Source organism: Alligator mississippiensis, chromosome 1 (assembly GCF_030867095.1).
Source record: "Alligator mississippiensis isolate rAllMis1 chromosome 1, rAllMis1, whole genome shotgun sequence".
In the NCBI taxonomy this organism is placed as follows: domain Eukaryota; kingdom Metazoa; phylum Chordata; order Crocodylia; family Alligatoridae; genus Alligator; species Alligator mississippiensis.
In genome coordinates this window covers 198,942,260-198,961,730 of record NC_081824.1, presented here as the reverse complement: position 1 = coordinate 198,961,730, position 19,471 = coordinate 198,942,260, and the positions used below count along the sequence as shown (strand labels likewise).

Below are 19,471 nucleotides of genomic sequence, written 5' to 3'. Positions count from 1 at the left end.
TTATTGGTTCAATCTATACAGCTTGAACTAACCTGCTATGATTGAATCAATTCAGCCTCAGGCTTTTTGACTGTCTGTAGTTGGTGCATAAGTGCTAGCTACTTGATGCTCTCATTGACTTAATTTTGGTTTAAGTTGCTGGTGCTCAGCCCTGAAGGAGTCCATCCACTTCTGGAGTGATCAGTTTTTCTACTTGGTGTTGTTCTTTGGATACGCTTTAATAAAAGCCTTGAGGCAAGGGGAATGCATCCATGACTACAGTCTAAACTAAGAAAGCTTGGATAATGGTCACAGTTCCTGAAGCAGAACCTAAGTTCTATCAAGAAAGCCATGATTCACACAGGCGCTGTGATTACCAGCAGCATGGTTGGTGGTGGACGGGTCATTTTTGACCTGGAGGGATGTGGGTAGTGGGGTTTCCCATGGCTCAGTCCTCGGGCCTGCACTGTTCAACATCTTCATCAGTGACTTGGACAAGGGGGTGAAAAGCATCCTTGTTCAAGTTTGCGGATGACACTAAGATGTAGGGAGAAGTGGGCACGTTAGAAGGGAGGGACAGGCTGCAACTAAACCTGGACAGGTTACAAGGGTGGGTGGATGAGAATAGGATGGGATTCAACACTGACAAGTGCAAAGCACTGCACCTGGGGAGGAAGAACCAGCAGCATACCTCCAGGCTGGGGAACTCCCATCTCACCAGCACTAAGGCAGAAAAGGATCTTGGAGTCATTATCAATTCCAAGATGAACATGGGCTGCCAATGTGAGGACGCAGTCAGTAGGCCCAACCTCACCTTGTCATGCATCCACAGATGCATCACGAGCAGGTCCAAGGAGGTGATCCTCCCCCTCTATGCAACACTAGTCAGGCTGCAGTTGGAGTACTGCATCCAGTACTGGGCACCGCACTTCAGGAGGGATGTGGACAGCACCGAGAGGGTCCAGAGGAGGGCCACTCACATGATCAGGGGGCAGCAGTGCAGGCCCTATGAGGGGAGGCTATGGAACCTGAACTTGTTCAGCCTCCACAAAAGAAGGCTGAGAGGGGATCTGGTGGCCATCTACAAACTGACCAAGGGGGACCAGCGGGGGATGGGAGAGACCCTGTTCTCCCGAGCACTACCCAGAGTAACTAGGAATAACGGCCATAAGTTGACTGAGTAGGTTCAAGCTGGACATCAGCAAGCACTACTTCACAGTCAGGGCAGCTAGGATCTAGAACCAACTTCCAATGGTGGGGTCTTCAAAAGGAGGCTAGACAATCACCTAGCCGGGGTCGTTTGACCCCAGCATTCTTTCCTGCCACGGCAGGGGGTCGGACTTGATGACCTGCTCAGGTCCCTTCCGACTCTACCAACTATGAAACTATATCACTTCTGGCAATTACCAGACAAGTCAAAGAGAAATGTGAATCGAATTGTAATGACTGGTAGTTCGTCAGTTAAGATAATTATTTCTCTTATTTCCAATCATATTGGGCCCTATCACATGATCACCATTTAAACCAAAGTCTGTATTGACATTGATGTAAACCACTGCTCCAGAATAAATTACTTTATTTTACCTACGTGAAGATTTATTCCTAACTCCTTATAGGATGAGGGTCTGGTTTGGACCCTGCTGAACTTGAGAAATAGGTCAAAGAAGTTGATGATACACCTTTGTTAATTATAGCACCCTTGTCTTCTCTTCCATTTTCAACTATGAATATATATGCATATTTTTGTTCCTTTTGCATGCTTTTAAAGATCAATGCAAACCTTTATTTTCTATAAATAATTTAATAAATACTTTGTTTTACAATGATACAACAAATGACAAATTCATAGCAAACAAGAGTCGCAAGGAATTTCGGATCAGTATACTTTAATAAGGTATCAGTGTCAAATTACATTTCCTTATCAAGTTAAAGTTCCCATACAGTTATAATATTGTCAATAAGAATTCAGCAATATAGATCATGAAATAATTATGATGATAGGTATGGTTAATATTAAGCAGGGAATATTTTACAGAGTGTTTTAGTAAACTGTTAGGGTATAACATTCTTTAATGCTGAAACTACACAAGCAGAAAATAAGAGGAGTATTTAAGTGTCATTAACCCTTCAAGTCATTACATTGCAGATTTGTCAACGTTGCTTTGCTATGCATCATAAGATGTTTTTAATGTATGTACTTTTTCTTTTGCTATAGATTCTTTTTAAAAGTAACTTTATTTTGGTAAGCAGTCCTTAAAGGCTCAGTCATGGATGGAGACCCCAGTAACATTTTAATAATGTACCAATGACAGAAAAGACTTTCAGTTTCCTTTTAGGCTGTGTGCAGACATTTGGGGAGGGTAGATTACCTAAGGCTGCCTGATCTAACTTAGTTCACCTGGGTGTGGACCTTACATAAGTTAGGTTGATCTAAGTTTGAACTGTACAGAAGTTCAGGACAGTTAGAGTAGTCTAAAAATGGCCGCCCCAATCCAAGTTAACCCTGCCTCTGAGGTACACCTAACTTAAACTGGGTTAGCAATTTTTAGATCAGTATATCCTGGAAAAGCCCAGTTGCTGGCCCCAACCCCTGGGCTGCACTTGTCCTACTCCCTTCCTGACACCAGGCTATTGTTAGTGCCTCATCCCCAGATGGACAACCCCCCCCCCCCCCCACACCCAGGACCAGCTATTTCCCTACCACCCATCCTACAAGCCAGTTCTGGTGCCAGTTTCATCAGCATTCATTGATGCTGGGAGCTGAGGAAGTAAGTCCTGGTGGGGGGAGGGGTGGAAGGGATGTTGATGGTAGGTTCACCCCAGGGATTGTTTGCTTGGCGGTGGGGGAGTCAGGGAGCTATAATAATAGCCTCTGATCCCAGAGAATGGGGGAAAGGAGTGCCTGACCTCCCCCACAAGCTCCCCTGCAAGCCTCCCTGATCCCACCAAACCCTCCTGGACCCCAGAGATGATGCCTGCCCCCCTGATTTCCCCACAGACCCCTGATTTTTCCCCTCCAGAAGCCTGCTTCTCCCTCCCAATCCCCTTCCCCTCCACTACCCCCCCATTCCAAATCACCTTAAATCAGGTGGCTATTTTAACTCGATCTAACCTCCCCAAATGTCTATATGCAACCTTAATGTATAGAATAGCTTATAAGTATCATTTAAATACAAGACATTATGAAGTGCTCAATTAATGCAGTGCACCCTATCTGCAAATATACAGAGGGATTCTATATGATCACAAGCTATAGCAGAGCTGGCAGGTTGAATAGAAATAACTTTGATTTGGGGCTAGATTTTTACTTAGTGTAATTTGTAATTGCTCCAGTTCCTTCAGTGAAGTTACAGTAATTCTACAAAGAGAAAAAGGTTTGTTAACCCTGTGGCAAGAAAACATGGTTTGCTCTGATGGTCTCTTCACATTTTTTGTTGTAGTGGGTTTGATCCTTGCCCTTCCACTCTTGGTTGTCCACTAAACAGCTAGGCTTATGAATATACTAAAATCTGTTCCATTCACTTCCATGTTTTATGAGACTATTATGGCTCTGCAAGGATATTGTTCCAGCAAAAGGATTTATAGGACCAAAACCACATCCTCACCCTTTTCAATTCATGGCAACACAAGTTTTTAACAGGGGTTCTGAAGATGTGCATTTATTTTGTAACATCATGCTGTAAGATTATGTGTACTTGAAAGGCTATTAACAGTACAAGGCAAGCTCAGTTTTCAGCCAGCCCTCTGACTCCCACCCTTTTTATAAGTAGGCGAAGGGAAATACTATTTCAACTTTTAATTGTAATTACTTCATTATTGAGGATTATGTTGCTACCTAGCACGTAAAATGCAAAAAAGACAACTTAACTGATAATTAGCAGTGTTAGTATCGGCCTTTGGACAGATTCCTGCAATATCAGCTACACCATAGCAAACGCTACAAAATTCTAGCAAAAACAACTTTTAAGAAGTAATTCTGGTTCTGTGGCTGAGATATAACAAAAGTACCAATATATGATAAACATTTAACCCAGATAAACATTTTAAAAACTCAGTTATGTTTTGTGTAAAAACAAAAGAAATTATAAAACCAAAACCAAGGAAGATCCAGTTCCAGATCATCTACCAGGGTAAGTCACTGACGTCCTTGACATCAATAGATCTAGGTCAGCTTACACCAGCCGAAGATCCGGCTTATACACACGGCTTCACAGATATCCACAAACATTGCAGTTCACCCTTCACATTGCTTTCAACAGATAGCATCAAATAAAGGCGGGGGGGGAGGGGCGGGGGCAGAGAAGAATGGGAGGGAGGCAGAGGGGTGGGTTTTATCTTTAATTTTTTTTTCACAGATGTTAATGATACACTGTGTTTAGCGCTGGAAACCAGAGGGGAGGACAGGCAGAGGGGCACACAGGATTTTAATTTACCAGGTCCAACAGAAACTATGGTATAAAATCAGATTTTTGTTTTGCTTGTTTCTTTGGCAATAAAAATAAATCTATGCAGTACTGCAGCCAAAAGATTGCATGGCAAGGCATTTACACCACAGATTTTATTAGCATGTACGCCGAAGAAAAAATTTCAGAGAATATAAATTACAAGCAGTGGGAGGGGGGGAGGGAGAGAGAAGAGGTAGGGAAAAATCAGTCTATCTAAAGAACATTTTTATTGAAATAGAGAAAAATACAGTAGATTTTATATTTTTTTAATATGAATAATAAAATGAGTAACTTCAAAAAAGGCCACTATTTGGTAACATGGGCAAGTTCAGTATCTAAAGTAAAATCTTGCAAAAAGTGTATTGGTATTAGAAATTGTCTACTTGTAAAAATATATTTAAAAACTGAGGCTGTTTTGAACAGTATAGGCCAAGGAATATTACAGGATTGCTCAGGTTGCCTGGTCAAGAGCTCTGAGCAACTCGCTTCCTTGCAGAAGTGTGGAACTGCCCAAAACAGGGACATTAACCTCACAGTCATATCTGGTCAGTTCAGGCAACAAATATGGTTCAAAAGACGGCCCAAGCAGACGACTCAGACCTGAAAAAAAAACATTAGAAGAAAATAGTGTAACTTTATGGCTGATGCCTACACATGGCTAAAGTTAGAAGATGAAGTGGTTTTTCCCATTTAATGATGTTGTATGTTCTGTTAAGAGAACTGAAAACAACTTTGCATCCTCCAGGTCAGTTATACAGAACAAATTATATAAAATGATAAGAACAATCTCATATGTTGAGATTTTGGCTAGATATGAAACTTCATGTTTTCTTTTGCACTTCATGTAGATTTCCTGTTTTTGAGCTAGAATGAGCTCCCTCAAAACACTATCATCTATAGCAAACCACAGATTACAATTAACACCCACTGCAGCATCTATATACCTCTCATGTAACATGCTCCATTTAAAAAAGAAAAAAAAAAAGACCATAAAATTAAGTCAGACCTCAATCTGCTAAACTGTAATTCAGCTCTGTAATATGTTAGTGTTTTTTCACATTTTCAGTTGCAAGGAAAAAACTCCATAATACACAAGATGCCATTCATAGAACAACTTTCAATTTTTTTCAGTTGAAATCTGAGATTTTTATCCAATTATTGCCAGATGCATCTAAAATTTTAGTTTTACAATAATTTGTTTTCTTTTTTACCCAAGAAACCTCTAATCACTATATTTAATAAAATTAAATAGGGAGGTAGAAAACAGGTTTTAAGCCTGTTTTCTACCTCCCTCCTATAAGCCTTCGGTCTTCCAGCTGGTATTGAACCCTAGATCAAAACCACTTTTTTATTGGTTATTGGTAGTCCTTACCTGACATTTTATGAGATTGTAACACATTAAAGTCCTGATAAGGAGAATTGTAATACTGAGGGGAAAATGCTGATTTCTGATCCACACCAGGACTTCCACAGAGGGTTTGCTGCTGTTGATGTTGCAGTTGATTCATTGGTTGGCTCAGACTTCTTTGCGGGTTGCAAATAAACTCATCTAAAATGGGGGGAGGAAAAAGCAATTACTTGTGTTTGCGTGTGCATTTAAAACGGAGAGAAAAACTATCACTGTGACCTGCTATGCCAACGGGTCTTCTGGGAGCACAGGTGCAGGGAATGAGTATACCAGAGGTCTTCACTACTGTAACAAATGTCTCCGTAGCAAATTTTATCACATGGATTTGTGCCAGGACACACTGTTTATTCAGTCCCAGCCCCCACTGAAACAAAGGTTATACAACTACACAGAGTCATTTTGTGAAAAAGCTGAAGACCAGGAGGCTAATTTTATAACCTCCTTTTTCATTTGAGGGATTAATGTACTCGTTGAATTATTCCTCTCCATGGAACAAATTAGATTATTTCTTTCTTCTTAATAAAAGGCAATTCAGAAATGAACAGTAGGTGTGGATAACCACCTTACTTTGGTCCCTCAATAGTGCTTGAATGTTCTTTCTTCAGAACCACTGACTGATCAAACACTCTTGACCTAACTGGTGGTGATATAATGTCTGGGTTGTGTATCACAGATAATGCCATTTGTGACTTCTAAATGAAGAGGAAAAAAACTGGAACATCTGGTTCCAAAATATAATACTTAAAAATGTTGTCCTTTAATACCTATTACACTTCCATTCAAAATAATTTTTTACCATCTACTAAGGCAAGTGAAATGCAAAGCAAGCTGTTAAGTCTCAGCCTTGCTAGTGATGGCTCTTGCCCCACTAACTGAACCCAGCTGAAAGTGATTCTAGAAAAATAAGATGGTTCTCTTTTTTCAGCTTGTGAATTTGGCAGTGCTTAGGGCCCAGTTCTCTACCCTAACCCTTGCAATGTCATATGCATTAAAACAAAATGTTCAAAGCCTAATCAAATTGAAATGGGAGAGGTTTGCACTGATTTTTGCCCTATAAATTGCAGGACAATGGAGGAATTGGCCCCAATGCGTTAAGCTGCTTTTTTTAAGGAGTGAGCTATGTAGAACAGCGAGAAGTCATAGTTGCAAACTAGAAGATCTGTCAGCTTTTTAAAAATGGAAATACAGTTTTGATAGAAATCCTTGCAAATACCAGAAAACCACAGAGATGTAAAGAGTGTGCATACCTGTCAGTAGGGAAAAGGAAAGAGGGCCCTCGCATGCTTTAGCCTAATAGTCTAAGGCAGGCGTGTTAAACTCATCTGAGCCTGGGTCATGGGACCAGTCTGCAGGCTGGATCAAGCCCACAGACCAGCCCTGTGAACCAGAGCTAGTGCAGACCCTGGCCTGGCCCTCAGGTGTTGCTTACAGTGCAAACTGGCTACAGCCCTTCACACCTCATACAACATGCACTGGCCCCAAACCTGCAGGTGGCCCATGGTACATGGAGCCAGTCTGGAGTGCATGCTACAACCAGCATGCAAGGCCAGTTTGTAGCACATGCTGCTTGTGGTGTCTATACCAGACTGGCCCTGCGTGCTGGATCCAGCACTCACAGCCAGTCTGAGGGTCTGTACCAGACTGGCCTTGGATCTAGCATGCAGGGCTGGTCTGGTATGGGCACATCAGCACGCTCCTGGTAGTTTGAAGCTTGTGGTGGGAAGCAGAAGATAAAGGTTCATACTCTCTCTCTGAGAACAACTTAGAGCCTGTCTCCCCCACTCCCTGGATAAATGCCCTATCTATTAGGTGCTCCGCTTCCTCCTCCTAACATCTACTAGCCACAAGTTTGCCTGATTAAAATGTTGGGACTTAAACTGGTCTCATGTCTATACTTGTGCCATCATATGTTACCACATACCTGACTGGCCAGAGCACAGCCATATTTGGCAGTATGCTCAGTGGGTGCATGAAGCTCACATGCCTAGGACTGAATCACAAACTACATTTAGGTGAGTAAATTAAAACAGGATTTAGGTCAACATCTATGCTATTGTGTGAAATCACTTCCTCTGACATCCCTTGAAAAAGAAATCCAAGTATAATAACTTTCCTTTTACAGGACAATACCATTAGCAACACTGCTAATTTGGCAGTACCATTAGTGGCCTCTTAATGAAAGTGTGCTTTACAGTCTGGCTTACTGTAGTTCTGATGCCTCTGGTACAAAATAACCCCTGCATGCATAGTCTTTGTTTCTGTTAAACTCATTTCTAGATATAGTTGTAGGACAAACAACATGAAATCAGTTTCTTGTCTTACCATTAAGGACACTTGTGCTGAGGGACTTTTTTTCTGCAACCAATGAACAATTTTCCCCTTTCAGCATTTTCATTCTTTTCCACATTAATTGAGATGCGTTAATGGCTGATGCATCTGCCTAAAATTTTTTTTTTTTTTAAAGGAACCAGAAACAGATATAAATAATCAAAATGAAAAATCTTTTCAATGGCTATAATGTGAAATGTGTGAATTAATAGATTACCCCAGTCAGGTGTTGAAATGCTTGTTCTTCGTAATCCAGCTGTCGCTTCAGTTTCAAACTATTGGACAGAGCAATTCTTGCTGGATTTATATCTATGCCCCGTTGCCCAAAACTCTCCAGTGACCTGGCAAGAAAAGACTTCTCCTTAAATGAACCATAACCAAAAAGTCTTGTTCGGTTGCAAAATTAAGATACTTTGGGACTCATGTTAGACTGCAGTGCAAACACAGATTTTTTTTTTTTGTCAGTTAACCCAGTGTTTTCACTGTCCATAATTCCTGGATGCTTTCATGCTTTATGTTGCAATAAATGAAAACCTAGTGTACTCAGCACCTTACATTCAATTTTTTTAATAGATTGCAAAAACTACGATCTTAATCCATAAGAGGCTCATTCTGTATTCCATTATGCAGGCACAATACTAATATACTAAACAATAAATACAAATACGCAGATTAGCTTTTTGTGTCTACCATTTAACTGATCTTGCAAATTATTGCTCGTATAAACCAGAATCACAGTCCCAGCATAGGTAATTTTTCTAAGACTATTATTAAAAGAATACAAGACACATGAAGATCCCAAAGAACCTTATAAAAATGGGTAACATTTTTCCTGCCATTTTAGAGTTGCAACATGAAGCATGAGGAGTTAAGCAACTTGTTCATGGGAAAATAGTAAATCAGTGGCAGAACTGATGAATATAAGCGGACTACCATTTGTGACTAACTTGGCTTGCCTACCACAATTCTTATGCTACACCAATCATTCTTGTGTGTTGGATAGTGATCAACGTAAATGAAATGCACTGAAAATCTAGAACAAAAGCTATTCTGTAGCTATATATGGTAAGTATGTGGTCCCCAGTCTTACCTCACAGTCTTTACCTCCTAGTCTTTAAATATGTTTATCCTCCCAGTTCCCTGGTGGGGAAGAGAAACACTATCATCCCTATTTCCCATAGTGGGATCTGACTCACAAAGAGACTTTTTCAAGGGAAGTCTGTGGACGAGCAGGGAACTGAGCACAGATTCTACCCCCAAGATCATCCTTCTTCTCCCACTCCTTGACCTTTTCTAAATTAGGTAAATTTTCCTGATTTAGCTTTTTCATCTGGTTTTGTGATAGGCAAACAGCCCTGTCCTGCTCCCAGTAAAGTCAAAGGAACAAGCATGCTAGTGGAAACAGAACTAGGTCACAACTATTCTAGCCACCTGATGAAATAAATTGCTCTAGCTGAGGGAGCAATTCGAATTTTTCAAGGTTGTAGCAAAGAGCTCTTTTCTCTCAATAAAGCACAGATTTCAGAATTTTCACACTAGGAGGAAATTACCTTTTCTTATATACAGATGTGTGGGGAGAGTGGATTGGTGGCCCAGATGGAGAGTTGGCTAAGGATCCAGAGTATTTATCCATTAGTCTCCATTTAGTAGGAACATATTGTAATGGTGGATCAGGTGGCCATTGAGTATTCGGCCTTCCACCCAAAGAAGACAGGGGGGTGCTGGCTCGTGCCTGGTATGGTGGCAACAATGATTTATTCATGTTGTTGAAAAACACAGATGATAGATGCCCAGGATTGGGGTTGATGTTTTTATCTGACACCTGTTGGCAGTATTTCTCCGAGAGGAACTGATTCTGTGCGGCAGAAGCAAGGGGCTGGAAGATGGTACTCATGCTACTTAAGCTCTGTTGGGTATTTTGTGCAATTTCAGAGAGAGGGTGTTCTTCTTGGCAGATTGGGCTGAGCTGGAAATCTTCACCATCCATGGGAATGTAAGGAGCCAGGGTTTCAAGATCCAGCTCATTGAAATCGGTCTGTACAAAAAAAAAAAAGGTCAACAGGAAATAAAAGTGCTAATAACAAACTTGTGGTGGTTAATATGAGCTGGAAGATGAAATTTCAGTAAATGTGAGACTGAAGAATCATTGTTCATTGACTTAAGTGAAAGTGGCAGACACATTTAAAGATATCATTACTGAAATATCTGTTTTCATCAGTTGCACATTTCTTGATATTGCTGGAGGTAAGGTAGCGTATGAGAGGTGGGCAGCAGGAATGAAAACATAATGCTGCACACACCCCTGCAGTGCTCCTATATACATGATACCTGCTAAGGTCTAATGCTGGTTTGTAAGTTTATCATGCCAGTTTGGGCTGATCTGCTGGGTTTTGAATAACTTCTCCACTAAGACTCAAATTGCTCTCAAATGTATTTCAGTTCAGGTTATTACTGACTAATAAAAAGCAAAGATTATTCAAAACCTAGCGGTACAGAAAATGTAGTACAAAAATTCCAAGACTTCTGAAATACAGTTTGCAAGGAGACTAACTCTCATTTCTATATTTTCAGGAGCATGCTGACTACATCCAAATGCATCTTCTCACACACCGTGGCTGGAAACAAGTAAAGCTAGAAACGGGGATGAGAGTGTGCTTCCCATCCATTCAGACCATTACAGAAAATGCCAACAGCCTCACACTTCTAGCACACCACTGGTTCCACCAGAAAACTCCCTGATCTCTAAGCCTTAGTTGTGCCACAGCTGCAGGGAGGATTTGGACGATCATCAGCAGAAGAACCTGTTAGCATGACAAAGTTCTGAACATGCATCCCCTGGAAGTCATCTGAGAAAATGGATTTTGAATGTTGAATAGACTCTGGTACCATTTGCTTTTTACTGGACGTCACACCAGTCATGGCCCCCTGGACACATGCTGCATGGCCTCCCTGGGACTACACGGGCTGTGTGAGCCGTCTCAGAGCTGCCACACAGGAAACAGGCTCAGAGCCCCATCTTGCTATGCTGCCCTGATGGTAGGAGCAGTAGGGGGAGGGGCAGCCAAGCAAAAGCCTGAGGTCCAAAGGCTAACCCCTAGCATGCCAGATGAACCCTGCAGGCCGCCAGATGAACCCTGCAGGCCACCAGTTGGATAGCCCTGCATTACATCTTCCACCCTTATAATCTCTTTCTCCCCTTTCTGCCTGCTCTTCACCCTTTTCTACTTCTCTTTCCCTATCCTTCCTACCATATAGTTCTATCACTGCTGAATTACATATCCAAAGTTAGACTAGTCTCTTCAGAATGAGGCCTACTTCTTCAATTTGTCTTGTACATTTTAAATAATGCTAATAATCCTCCCCCACCCCCAGCTCTGGAGGGAGCTTTTGTACATACAAAAAAACCACCAACTAGAGCATGGAGGGAAGTAGTATTTCACATGGTAGTAGTTTTCATTACATTCCTCCATTTCTGTCTCACTGCATAAAAACCTGAAAAAAGAAAGGGCAAGAGAGCTGTGTCCTAAATAATAATTCTGATTTTGCCACAAAGTGGGGTGTAACATGTGGAGGTGGAACACTCTTCTTACTGGAGGATGCAACAGATCTTGTATTCCCAACTTTCTCTGAAAAGTGTTCCTCACTGGCCCTGGGGCCAGCAGGAAATCTTTATTACTTCTGCTGCATATATCTTGTATCTGATCTGAATACACATTCAGCACTTTGAAGAACTAGTTTTCTTTCTTTAAATCAAGCAGTGCAGGCACATGCAAAAAAGACTGAAAAGGTTTGCCTCTTAGCTTTCAACCAGTTTCAAGAGTGCACACACCTGTGCTCTCCTGCATATGTTGTATATGCAAGCTCTGATGCATATCCTCAGTTTGCATGTCATATAGGTAAGCACCCCTGCAAACTGAGGACTGTATGTAATCAGAAGCTAAGTGCATAAGCATATTTTTGTGGAGGTGCCCTTGCAAATCTTCCCTGTAACCAGTTTAACCTGCCAGTTCAAATGGATCTCTTCAACAGCAAGCAAAATGAGTTCACAGGATCTTTTTCCACTTCTAGCAGTGGTAGCTTAAGGTGGACAAGTAGGAATGATCTGGTCTTATTCCCTGCACAAACCTGTCCTTGACTGCAGCTCTATTTTTTTAAATAGATGAGAAAAAGACACTATTATAGCTTCTACAACATAACCTCTCTACAGATTTAAATTGTTGCTTAAGTGTTCCTTCAAGATGGTCTCAGAGGAGATAAATTCACTCTGCAAACCTAATTGTTTGCTCCTTCTCCAAGCATCTTCATACTATACCAACCTTCAGGGGATCTTCTCAAGGAATGGGAGCTGTTGACAGTTCTGACACTTCACGGCTTTATTATGACATAACGAGCACTGGTATTACAGAGTAGTGCGGGATTGCTTTGTAGTTTATAGGAGAAAATATAATTGTCCCCTCACCTGGGAACTGCACTGATTCTTTGACTCTGTGTCCATGGCAAAGAGCTTCTCAATTACTTCAATTTTAAGATCTTCATCTAAGGAACTGTAATAGTCTCCTGGGCTGCTTGGCTGCACAGGAATAAAAAAAGAAACCTGTGAGAAAAAGGTAGATGACCTGTGCATTTGACGTGATGTAGAGTCGCAGGGTGCACAGTGCCGTACAAAAATGAATGTCGGCTCTAACAGGTAGCTAGCAAGTTGGAGCCTGTTGTGTTCTCACAGCTGTAAACACACCCTTCTCCAACAGAAAATTAGTTTCTTCATGAAGAAATGGTGAAAACATTTACAGTAAATAACTAGTAAAAGCAGTCAACTATTTGGATAGGAAGTGACCAGGGTAGAAAGGCACAGAATATAAACCTAAACTTAAGCATGGTTCCTGTTCTGTTTTTCTCTTGAGGCTCCAGCTCCAGTTTTTATCAGCCTAAGTTAATGGGGCATCACCTCATAATGGGCTGCTATGCTAGTGCTTTCCAGTTTTGGGGAGCAATTGTGCCTTTTAATTAAACTAAGTACCACCTGTCACAGAACTGTGCACAGTCCAGCTAGTTTTGAGTAAATGAAGCTGGTGTTGTGTTAGATAAGCAAATTGGTGGAAGGCATCAGACATTCAGTGAAACCCAGCACAGAAGCTTGGTTTTTTTTTCCATAAGGAGAGAAAATCCATGTTGTTAGCTTTGAAAGCAAGGAACTACCAAAACGAATAGGTCTATTAGTGTTTGGAAATCATGAACAAAGGCTACAGCTTTTAACTAATGTACAAAAGAAGATAGGTGGTGATGTTCTGGGGTTTTTGATAGTAGCTAAACCATGTAAAACAACACTTATACAGGCCATCAGCAACTATTAGTGCTATCATGTTCTAGCAGCTGTTTGTAATGACAGAAAACTAGTGAGGGTGGCTGGAAGAATTCAAAGTGAAATGTTAGTCTCCCATTTAATATATCATCATCTGTTCTTAAGATGTATATAATATAATCTTAAGATGTATGCATATAAGGGTGCCTTATTCATTTCCTAATCAATAACAGGCTTTTATATATTTATATGTAATGCAGTATAAAAAACATTCAACTCTATGTATTTATTTGCACTGCAGCTTGAAGATGAATATTTAACTCTTTGTTGAAATGCTTTTCTTACCGTGGAACAGCTGCTGTTGCTACTTGCGCTTGGAGTACTGCTGCCAGGAGCAACCTGTGGCATTGTAAATGATGGTATGGTCAAATTTTCACTTTGGGAGTCATGACTCTTCACTTCCACTGGCCACTGTTTGTTTGGAGGCAAAACTGCCTTGTTGTAGGTAGAGGTTTCCGCAAATGTTTGTGGCCCTGCATAGACATTAACAAGTTTAACACTTCTTTCAGCGTAGCAATTCTGCAATGACACAATTGCAGCTGTGCCTGCTGCAGGGATATCAAGGCTATACATATTTAAGGTTTTGGCGTGAATTAAGAAAAACAAATAAGCCTGATTCTGACCTTACTCTTAGAAATTTTAGACTGGTATGAATCCCTGACTCTATTCATGTCACTCCCAATTTAAGCACAAAAAGGAGCAGGATCCAACCCATTGTATTTCCTGTTCTTTGTGGCAAGTGCCATGTGGCTATTTTTATGGTGCCCCAATTGACTGTACAATACTAACCAAAATCCAGAGAAATGATGGCATCGCCTGGGGTTGGTGCCAACTGAGCAAGTTCCTCTGGTTCTTCCTTCAATTTGGTGAACAGGAAGTCACTCTTTTCGGTCAGTGGGACCCCATTATCAAAAATAGTATTCATTGTCAGTAGGTGGGGTTTAAAAAGAGATTCTGTCTGGTCCATTGAGAACACAATATCATTCTTCTCAATTTCACTAACAAAGTAATTACATGAGTTAGGCATTTTGCAATTGAACAAAATCAGTGTAGAGACATGCTGTTACAACTTGAAAGGTAAAGCCCCAAAATTCCACTCGAGATACCCAGGCATGGTCCTAGAGTTGCCAGGCCCCCTTAACTTCATATGAAATGAGGGGACTGTTCTGTATTTCTGGGGAAAAACGTTGTTCTGGTTTTACAGCTTCTGTAGTTAGGTAGTAGTGTTGTTGTGACCCACTGTAGTTTTAAATGAGTAAAGACTACAGCTTTTGGCTTAGTCTATCATTACAATATTTGATTTTTACCAAGCAAAGCTTATTCTATAATCCTGATTTTGCTAAGGAAAACTGTTTCTTTCTCATGAGATGAGCAATGAGGACAAAAGCTAGTCTTAACCCCTTGGGCATAATAATAGCAAAAGAGCAAATATTGGCAGACTAGTTTTTACAGTAAAATTTTTTTCATGGACATTTATATTCTGTCCTACAGACAAAATAAAAGCCTTAGGTGCCTATATTTAGATACATTTTATATGAATGGGTGTGCTGTTTTTTAACCAATGCCAGTGATATTTGTATGTTGTTTGGTAGAATTGGTCCCTACAAAAATTCAGCCAGCTGCCACGATAGCATAAAAGTTCTCAAGAGCTATGGATTTTGAGGAAGCATACTGCGATTCCTGAAAGCTTGCCAATGTCTACAGTTGGTCCAATAAAAGATATCGTCCAGAAGAATTCTTGCCTGCGGATTCAATGCAACTTACCTCAGTACATAGTTGACACAGATAATACACTGAGGCTGTAGATTGCGGGAATTGTAAATGACAGTTCCTTGGGTCTCCAGCCATACATATCCACCATGTTTTGCAAGCATACGATACTGGCCAGTTACCACTTGACCTTTTGCACACACTGGCAAATGAGAAAAAAACCCCGTAAATAATGTAGCAGTATTTATAAGAAAGTAGTATATTAATGCAACACTTTTAAACCAGTAAAATTGCTTTTGAGTTTGTCATGTACAACAATAGCAATGGAGTTAGCCATTTTAAGTCTGATTTTTTTTTTTTTTCCCTTGAACAAATGTAGTAAGTTTTTCAAAAGCAGCCATGGATTCTGAGTCATCCCTTGAGATCCCTTCAATCTGCTATTTGGAGATGGTGAGCACTAAAATGGGAACGCATGAACATCAGGTCCTACATGTCTCAATGGCCCTTGCCATATGGGATACTTAGTACATGTTAAATCTCTGTGGTATTAAAGTTAGAACATGTTCTGAGCAGTCACACACTAATGTTTACTACGATCTCTAATATGCACAGCTCTCTAATTGTCAGACCCAGAACCAGCACTGCACGGGAGTCTTGAACGGGTGGTGCTGGGGCCAACAATCAGCTGACTGTCCATCTCGGCCCAAGGACACCCTGGGGCTCTGGACATCCAGCTTTACATGGGATCCTGAAAGAAACTGACAAGTCAAAGACACAGAATCCATCCTCCTGACATTGTGGCTTTCCACTCTTTCCATCTGCCAGTTCCATTTTTATTTAGACTTCTTTGAATACAGGAGCCTAATTTTAAGTTCTTGTTTAAAAAAAAATAGATCTTGGCTTAAATGAACATTTTTCCTTTCCTGGTGTCCTGGAATCATGAGTATATGACATCAATATTCCAGATGGGTTTTGTTATTAATGGTGCCTGTATATGAGACACTTACTGTGCAGTTGACTAATTAGCTATGCATTAAACATCTCAACATCTACACATGCCCCTATTAAGCTGAAGTAAACTAATTTACTGTGCAGCAGGACAGCGTCTATATTTACAAGTGCTATCCTACTGCAGAGTAAAAAGCTCCACAGTAGCACATGTGTAGTAGGGGCTGCCCAGCTGGCTGGGGTATGGGTGCTTCAGTGCAGGAACTGCCTGCTGGCTTGTCCTGCACTTAATTTCCCTTATGCCCCATGCCAGCCCCTCCACAGCATATTGAGCTTGAAGCTGGTAGGCTGACCCCTGGGGCCCACTGCAAGCTGGGGCTGCTCCGCCTGGGCTTTGTGTGTTGTGGCTGAATAAACTGTGGAGCTTATTGCTCCAGAGTTAATTGCTCCCAGGCACATGTTCAAATGGCACACCTGGGAGCAATAAGCTCCGCAGTTTATTCAGGCACTGTAACTGCACATGTAGATACACCCAAAGAAAACAACATATGATATGGTGTTGCTTTAAAACCTGTGTCATTATAGTAGCATGAAGTTGGGGGGAGGGGAGGAAAAAAAAACTTTCTAAAAAGTAGTTAAAGTGAGAGAGTGAAGAATTATCAATGGTGTTTTTTTTGTTTCATACAGAAAATGGAGAGTTCAACTATTCTGCTTTCCTGGCTGCTTCAACTGTGCAATTGTTATTCCTCTGTAATAGTGCTTCTTTGCCTACTCGTTTCAAGCAAAGAATAAAAGTCAAGTAATACTAACAGGACAATGTAATACTTTCATTCAACAGCTGGAATTACGGAAGACAGAATTAATCTTTGCATAGCAGCACACTGCTCAAAAGGTGTTGTTCAGGTTTACAGTTTCATGTTTAACAGATTAAATCCCAAATGAGACATACAGTTGGAGGTGTGTAAGATATTTCAGTGTAGAGTCCTTGACAGCTGAGAAGCTAAGGTTTTAGGAAGCTCTTTTTGATATGAAACTTCTTTTCCTCAAAACAGCTAATATGAACTCTCTCTCTCGCACTCTCTCATTCAAGTGAAACAGTGTTTTTATCCTAATTGACAGCTGTTTCTATGTTAATGCAATACTAGGGCCTGAGTGTGTTACTCATATTTGCAATAAATGAGTGCTTACCCAAGTCAGTCACTGAAACCAGCAGTGCTGCTAAGTGCTCTCCTATGGGAGTTTATACAATCAAGCCCTTAATGAACATTCTGGCAAATTTCCCCTTTAAATTTCTTTTACTGGAACAACACTCTTGCTATTGAACTAGGTCATTAAAAGTAGCATCCCTTTATGGTAACTTGACCATGGGAACAGTCATTTCATTCTACATCCTCTTCACAGGTACGTTGCCTGTGTACTGGACCATTGCGGAAGCTACTAAAATAAGCGGAAGCTCTAACTGCATAAAAACCATGGAGCTGGGCACTTTAATTTTGTGGGGGGAATAATCAGGGTAATTTCTACACTGTTTATTCTCCTCTCTTTGAAGTTTCTTTCCAAAATGTATTTCACCATCCTTTATTTAACTTAGACTTTTTTATTTAGATAAAATACAAGATTATCATTTTTTATTAAATACTTGTATGAAACAAAATCAAAAGGCTTTTATTTCAGTGTCTTTTAGTGACTGTGTTCTGCTCTGCTGTGAAACATAATTATGTGGTTTCCTAATCATCAGCTCACCAGTAAGAGTCATAATAAGGCGCCTGTTACATTACAGAAAAGCTTTTTACTATCTTAATCTTATTTTTGTTTTCAACGCACATTGTGTTCTGATACAACAAAGCATGGCAGAACACTTTCCTTGGAGTAACACTATAAATTACTAATGCACTTGTGAATGCTGTCTTTCAGTGATCTGTGCATGTTAAGTCTCAGACTTCCAAGCTGTTAGGAAGTTAAAAATGTTTTACACACTTTTATTTTATATGTGTATTACCAGAATTTTACAGCTTCATGGCATTGGTAGCAGGAATTATATCATCATATTTAGTCACCCACAGATATATCTCTTTATGCTCAGTTACTTTGTTTTGCTTTTAATTGCTTGTTCATTTTCACTGCTAATATACATTTGAAATAGATAAAAAATATGAAGTTGTCAAACTTCTCCTATGTGCTTCCTATTGACATGTCCCAGATGGCCAGATCCAGCTCCCATTGAAATCAGTGGCAAAGATCCTACTGGATTTAATGGGAACAGGACCAGACCCTAAATGGAAACAGTTATACAATATTAATTGCTTAGTTGGAAAGTATAGCTCTGCAGTGAAGCCTCTGTGCACATTTATGTAGTATGACAAAGATTTTCATCTCCTCCTCACACAATTTGTAAAGATTGGGTATGCTAACCACTTCCAAATTAAATTCTAACCTTGCATTTGATGACAACCAGTTAAGTCTTTCATACTGTATAAAAGCTATACTTGCAGCCAAGAATTTGAACAGTACTATAGTTTATTTCAGCAAAGGGTCGTTACCTCATCTCAAAACAGCATTACACTATTATAAATGTGCAACAAGTGTGTTGAGTGTTATTCACTGACCAATACATTCAGGGAACGGTTCTGTGTCTATCTGAAAGACTCATTTTATCTGTCTGTTCAGCCTTCAGATTTTTCCTTCCCTATCACCCATTCACTTGGCTTTTGTGTGTAATGGCAGATTACCTTATGAAAAGCAAATCCTGTTGTTGAACTTGATTATTTTTCCTTGTAACACTAAATTGCTGGCACTGATGTATTCATAATCAACATATATATTGTAGTGTAGAATATGTTTACTTTAGATGAAATATTTAGGCTAAATAAAAGATGAATATTTAATATATTTAGTATGGAGTATTATTTTCCTCTGCATTTTGAATTGTTTGTGCCTATGCTTTGGGAAGGATTTTGTTAATCAGAGATTACTATGGCTGAGTTTTCTCAGCAAGTAAAATTACTTGAAGTGTGTGAACTTATTTGTACTTATCAAATTATACTATCCATTTTAAATCTATTATGCTATTAGTGTTTAGTTACTCAAGGTGTATAAAGTCACAGAACACAACTTCTGAATATTCACTCAGGCTCTCAAATGGATTCCTTGTTCAACTAGACCAGTGACTCCCAACCAGGGTGCTGTGGCACTCTGGGGTGCCATGACAGCTTTGAAGGGTGCCGCAGGGAAAGAGGAGATGAACAAGATAAATGCAGGCTCCAGTGAAGAGATAAATGCAGGTTTTTCTCTGTC

The 19,471-nt window shown here is 40.3% G+C and overlaps 1 protein-coding gene and 1 long non-coding RNA gene across 4 annotated transcripts in view; one reads left to right on the top strand and one right to left on the bottom strand.

Annotated features, from left to right (window-relative positions):
• Nucleotides 1-1,845: 1,845 nt before the first annotated feature.
• The window catches only part of EPAS1 (endothelial PAS domain protein 1), a 121,863-nt gene continuing 104,237 nt past the window's right edge, over nucleotides 1,846-19,471 (bottom strand). For all 3 annotated transcript variants that reach the window (XM_006272174.4, XM_059718777.1, XM_059718769.1), the window contains exons 8-16: nucleotides 15,284-15,431; nucleotides 14,309-14,517; nucleotides 13,805-13,992; nucleotides 12,620-12,730; nucleotides 9,711-10,195; nucleotides 8,378-8,501; nucleotides 8,155-8,272; nucleotides 5,797-5,973; nucleotides 1,846-5,024 (exon numbers count right to left, since the gene is read on the bottom strand). In XM_006272174.4, coding sequence (XP_006272236.1) covers nucleotides 4,876-5,024; nucleotides 5,797-5,973; nucleotides 8,155-8,272; nucleotides 8,378-8,501; nucleotides 9,711-10,195; nucleotides 12,620-12,730; nucleotides 13,805-13,992; nucleotides 14,309-14,517; nucleotides 15,284-15,431 — 1,709 coding nt within the window. In that variant the 3' untranslated portion in view covers nucleotides 1,846-4,875. The remainder of the gene's footprint in view (nucleotides 5,025-5,796; nucleotides 5,974-8,154; nucleotides 8,273-8,377; nucleotides 8,502-9,710; nucleotides 10,196-12,619; nucleotides 12,731-13,804; nucleotides 13,993-14,308; nucleotides 14,518-15,283; nucleotides 15,432-19,471) is intronic.
• LOC109282662 (uncharacterized) lies at nucleotides 15,425-19,066 on the top strand. Its single transcript, XR_002089687.2, has 2 exons — nucleotides 15,425-15,679; nucleotides 16,865-19,066. It is a non-coding gene; the product is annotated as an uncharacterized LOC109282662 (long non-coding RNA).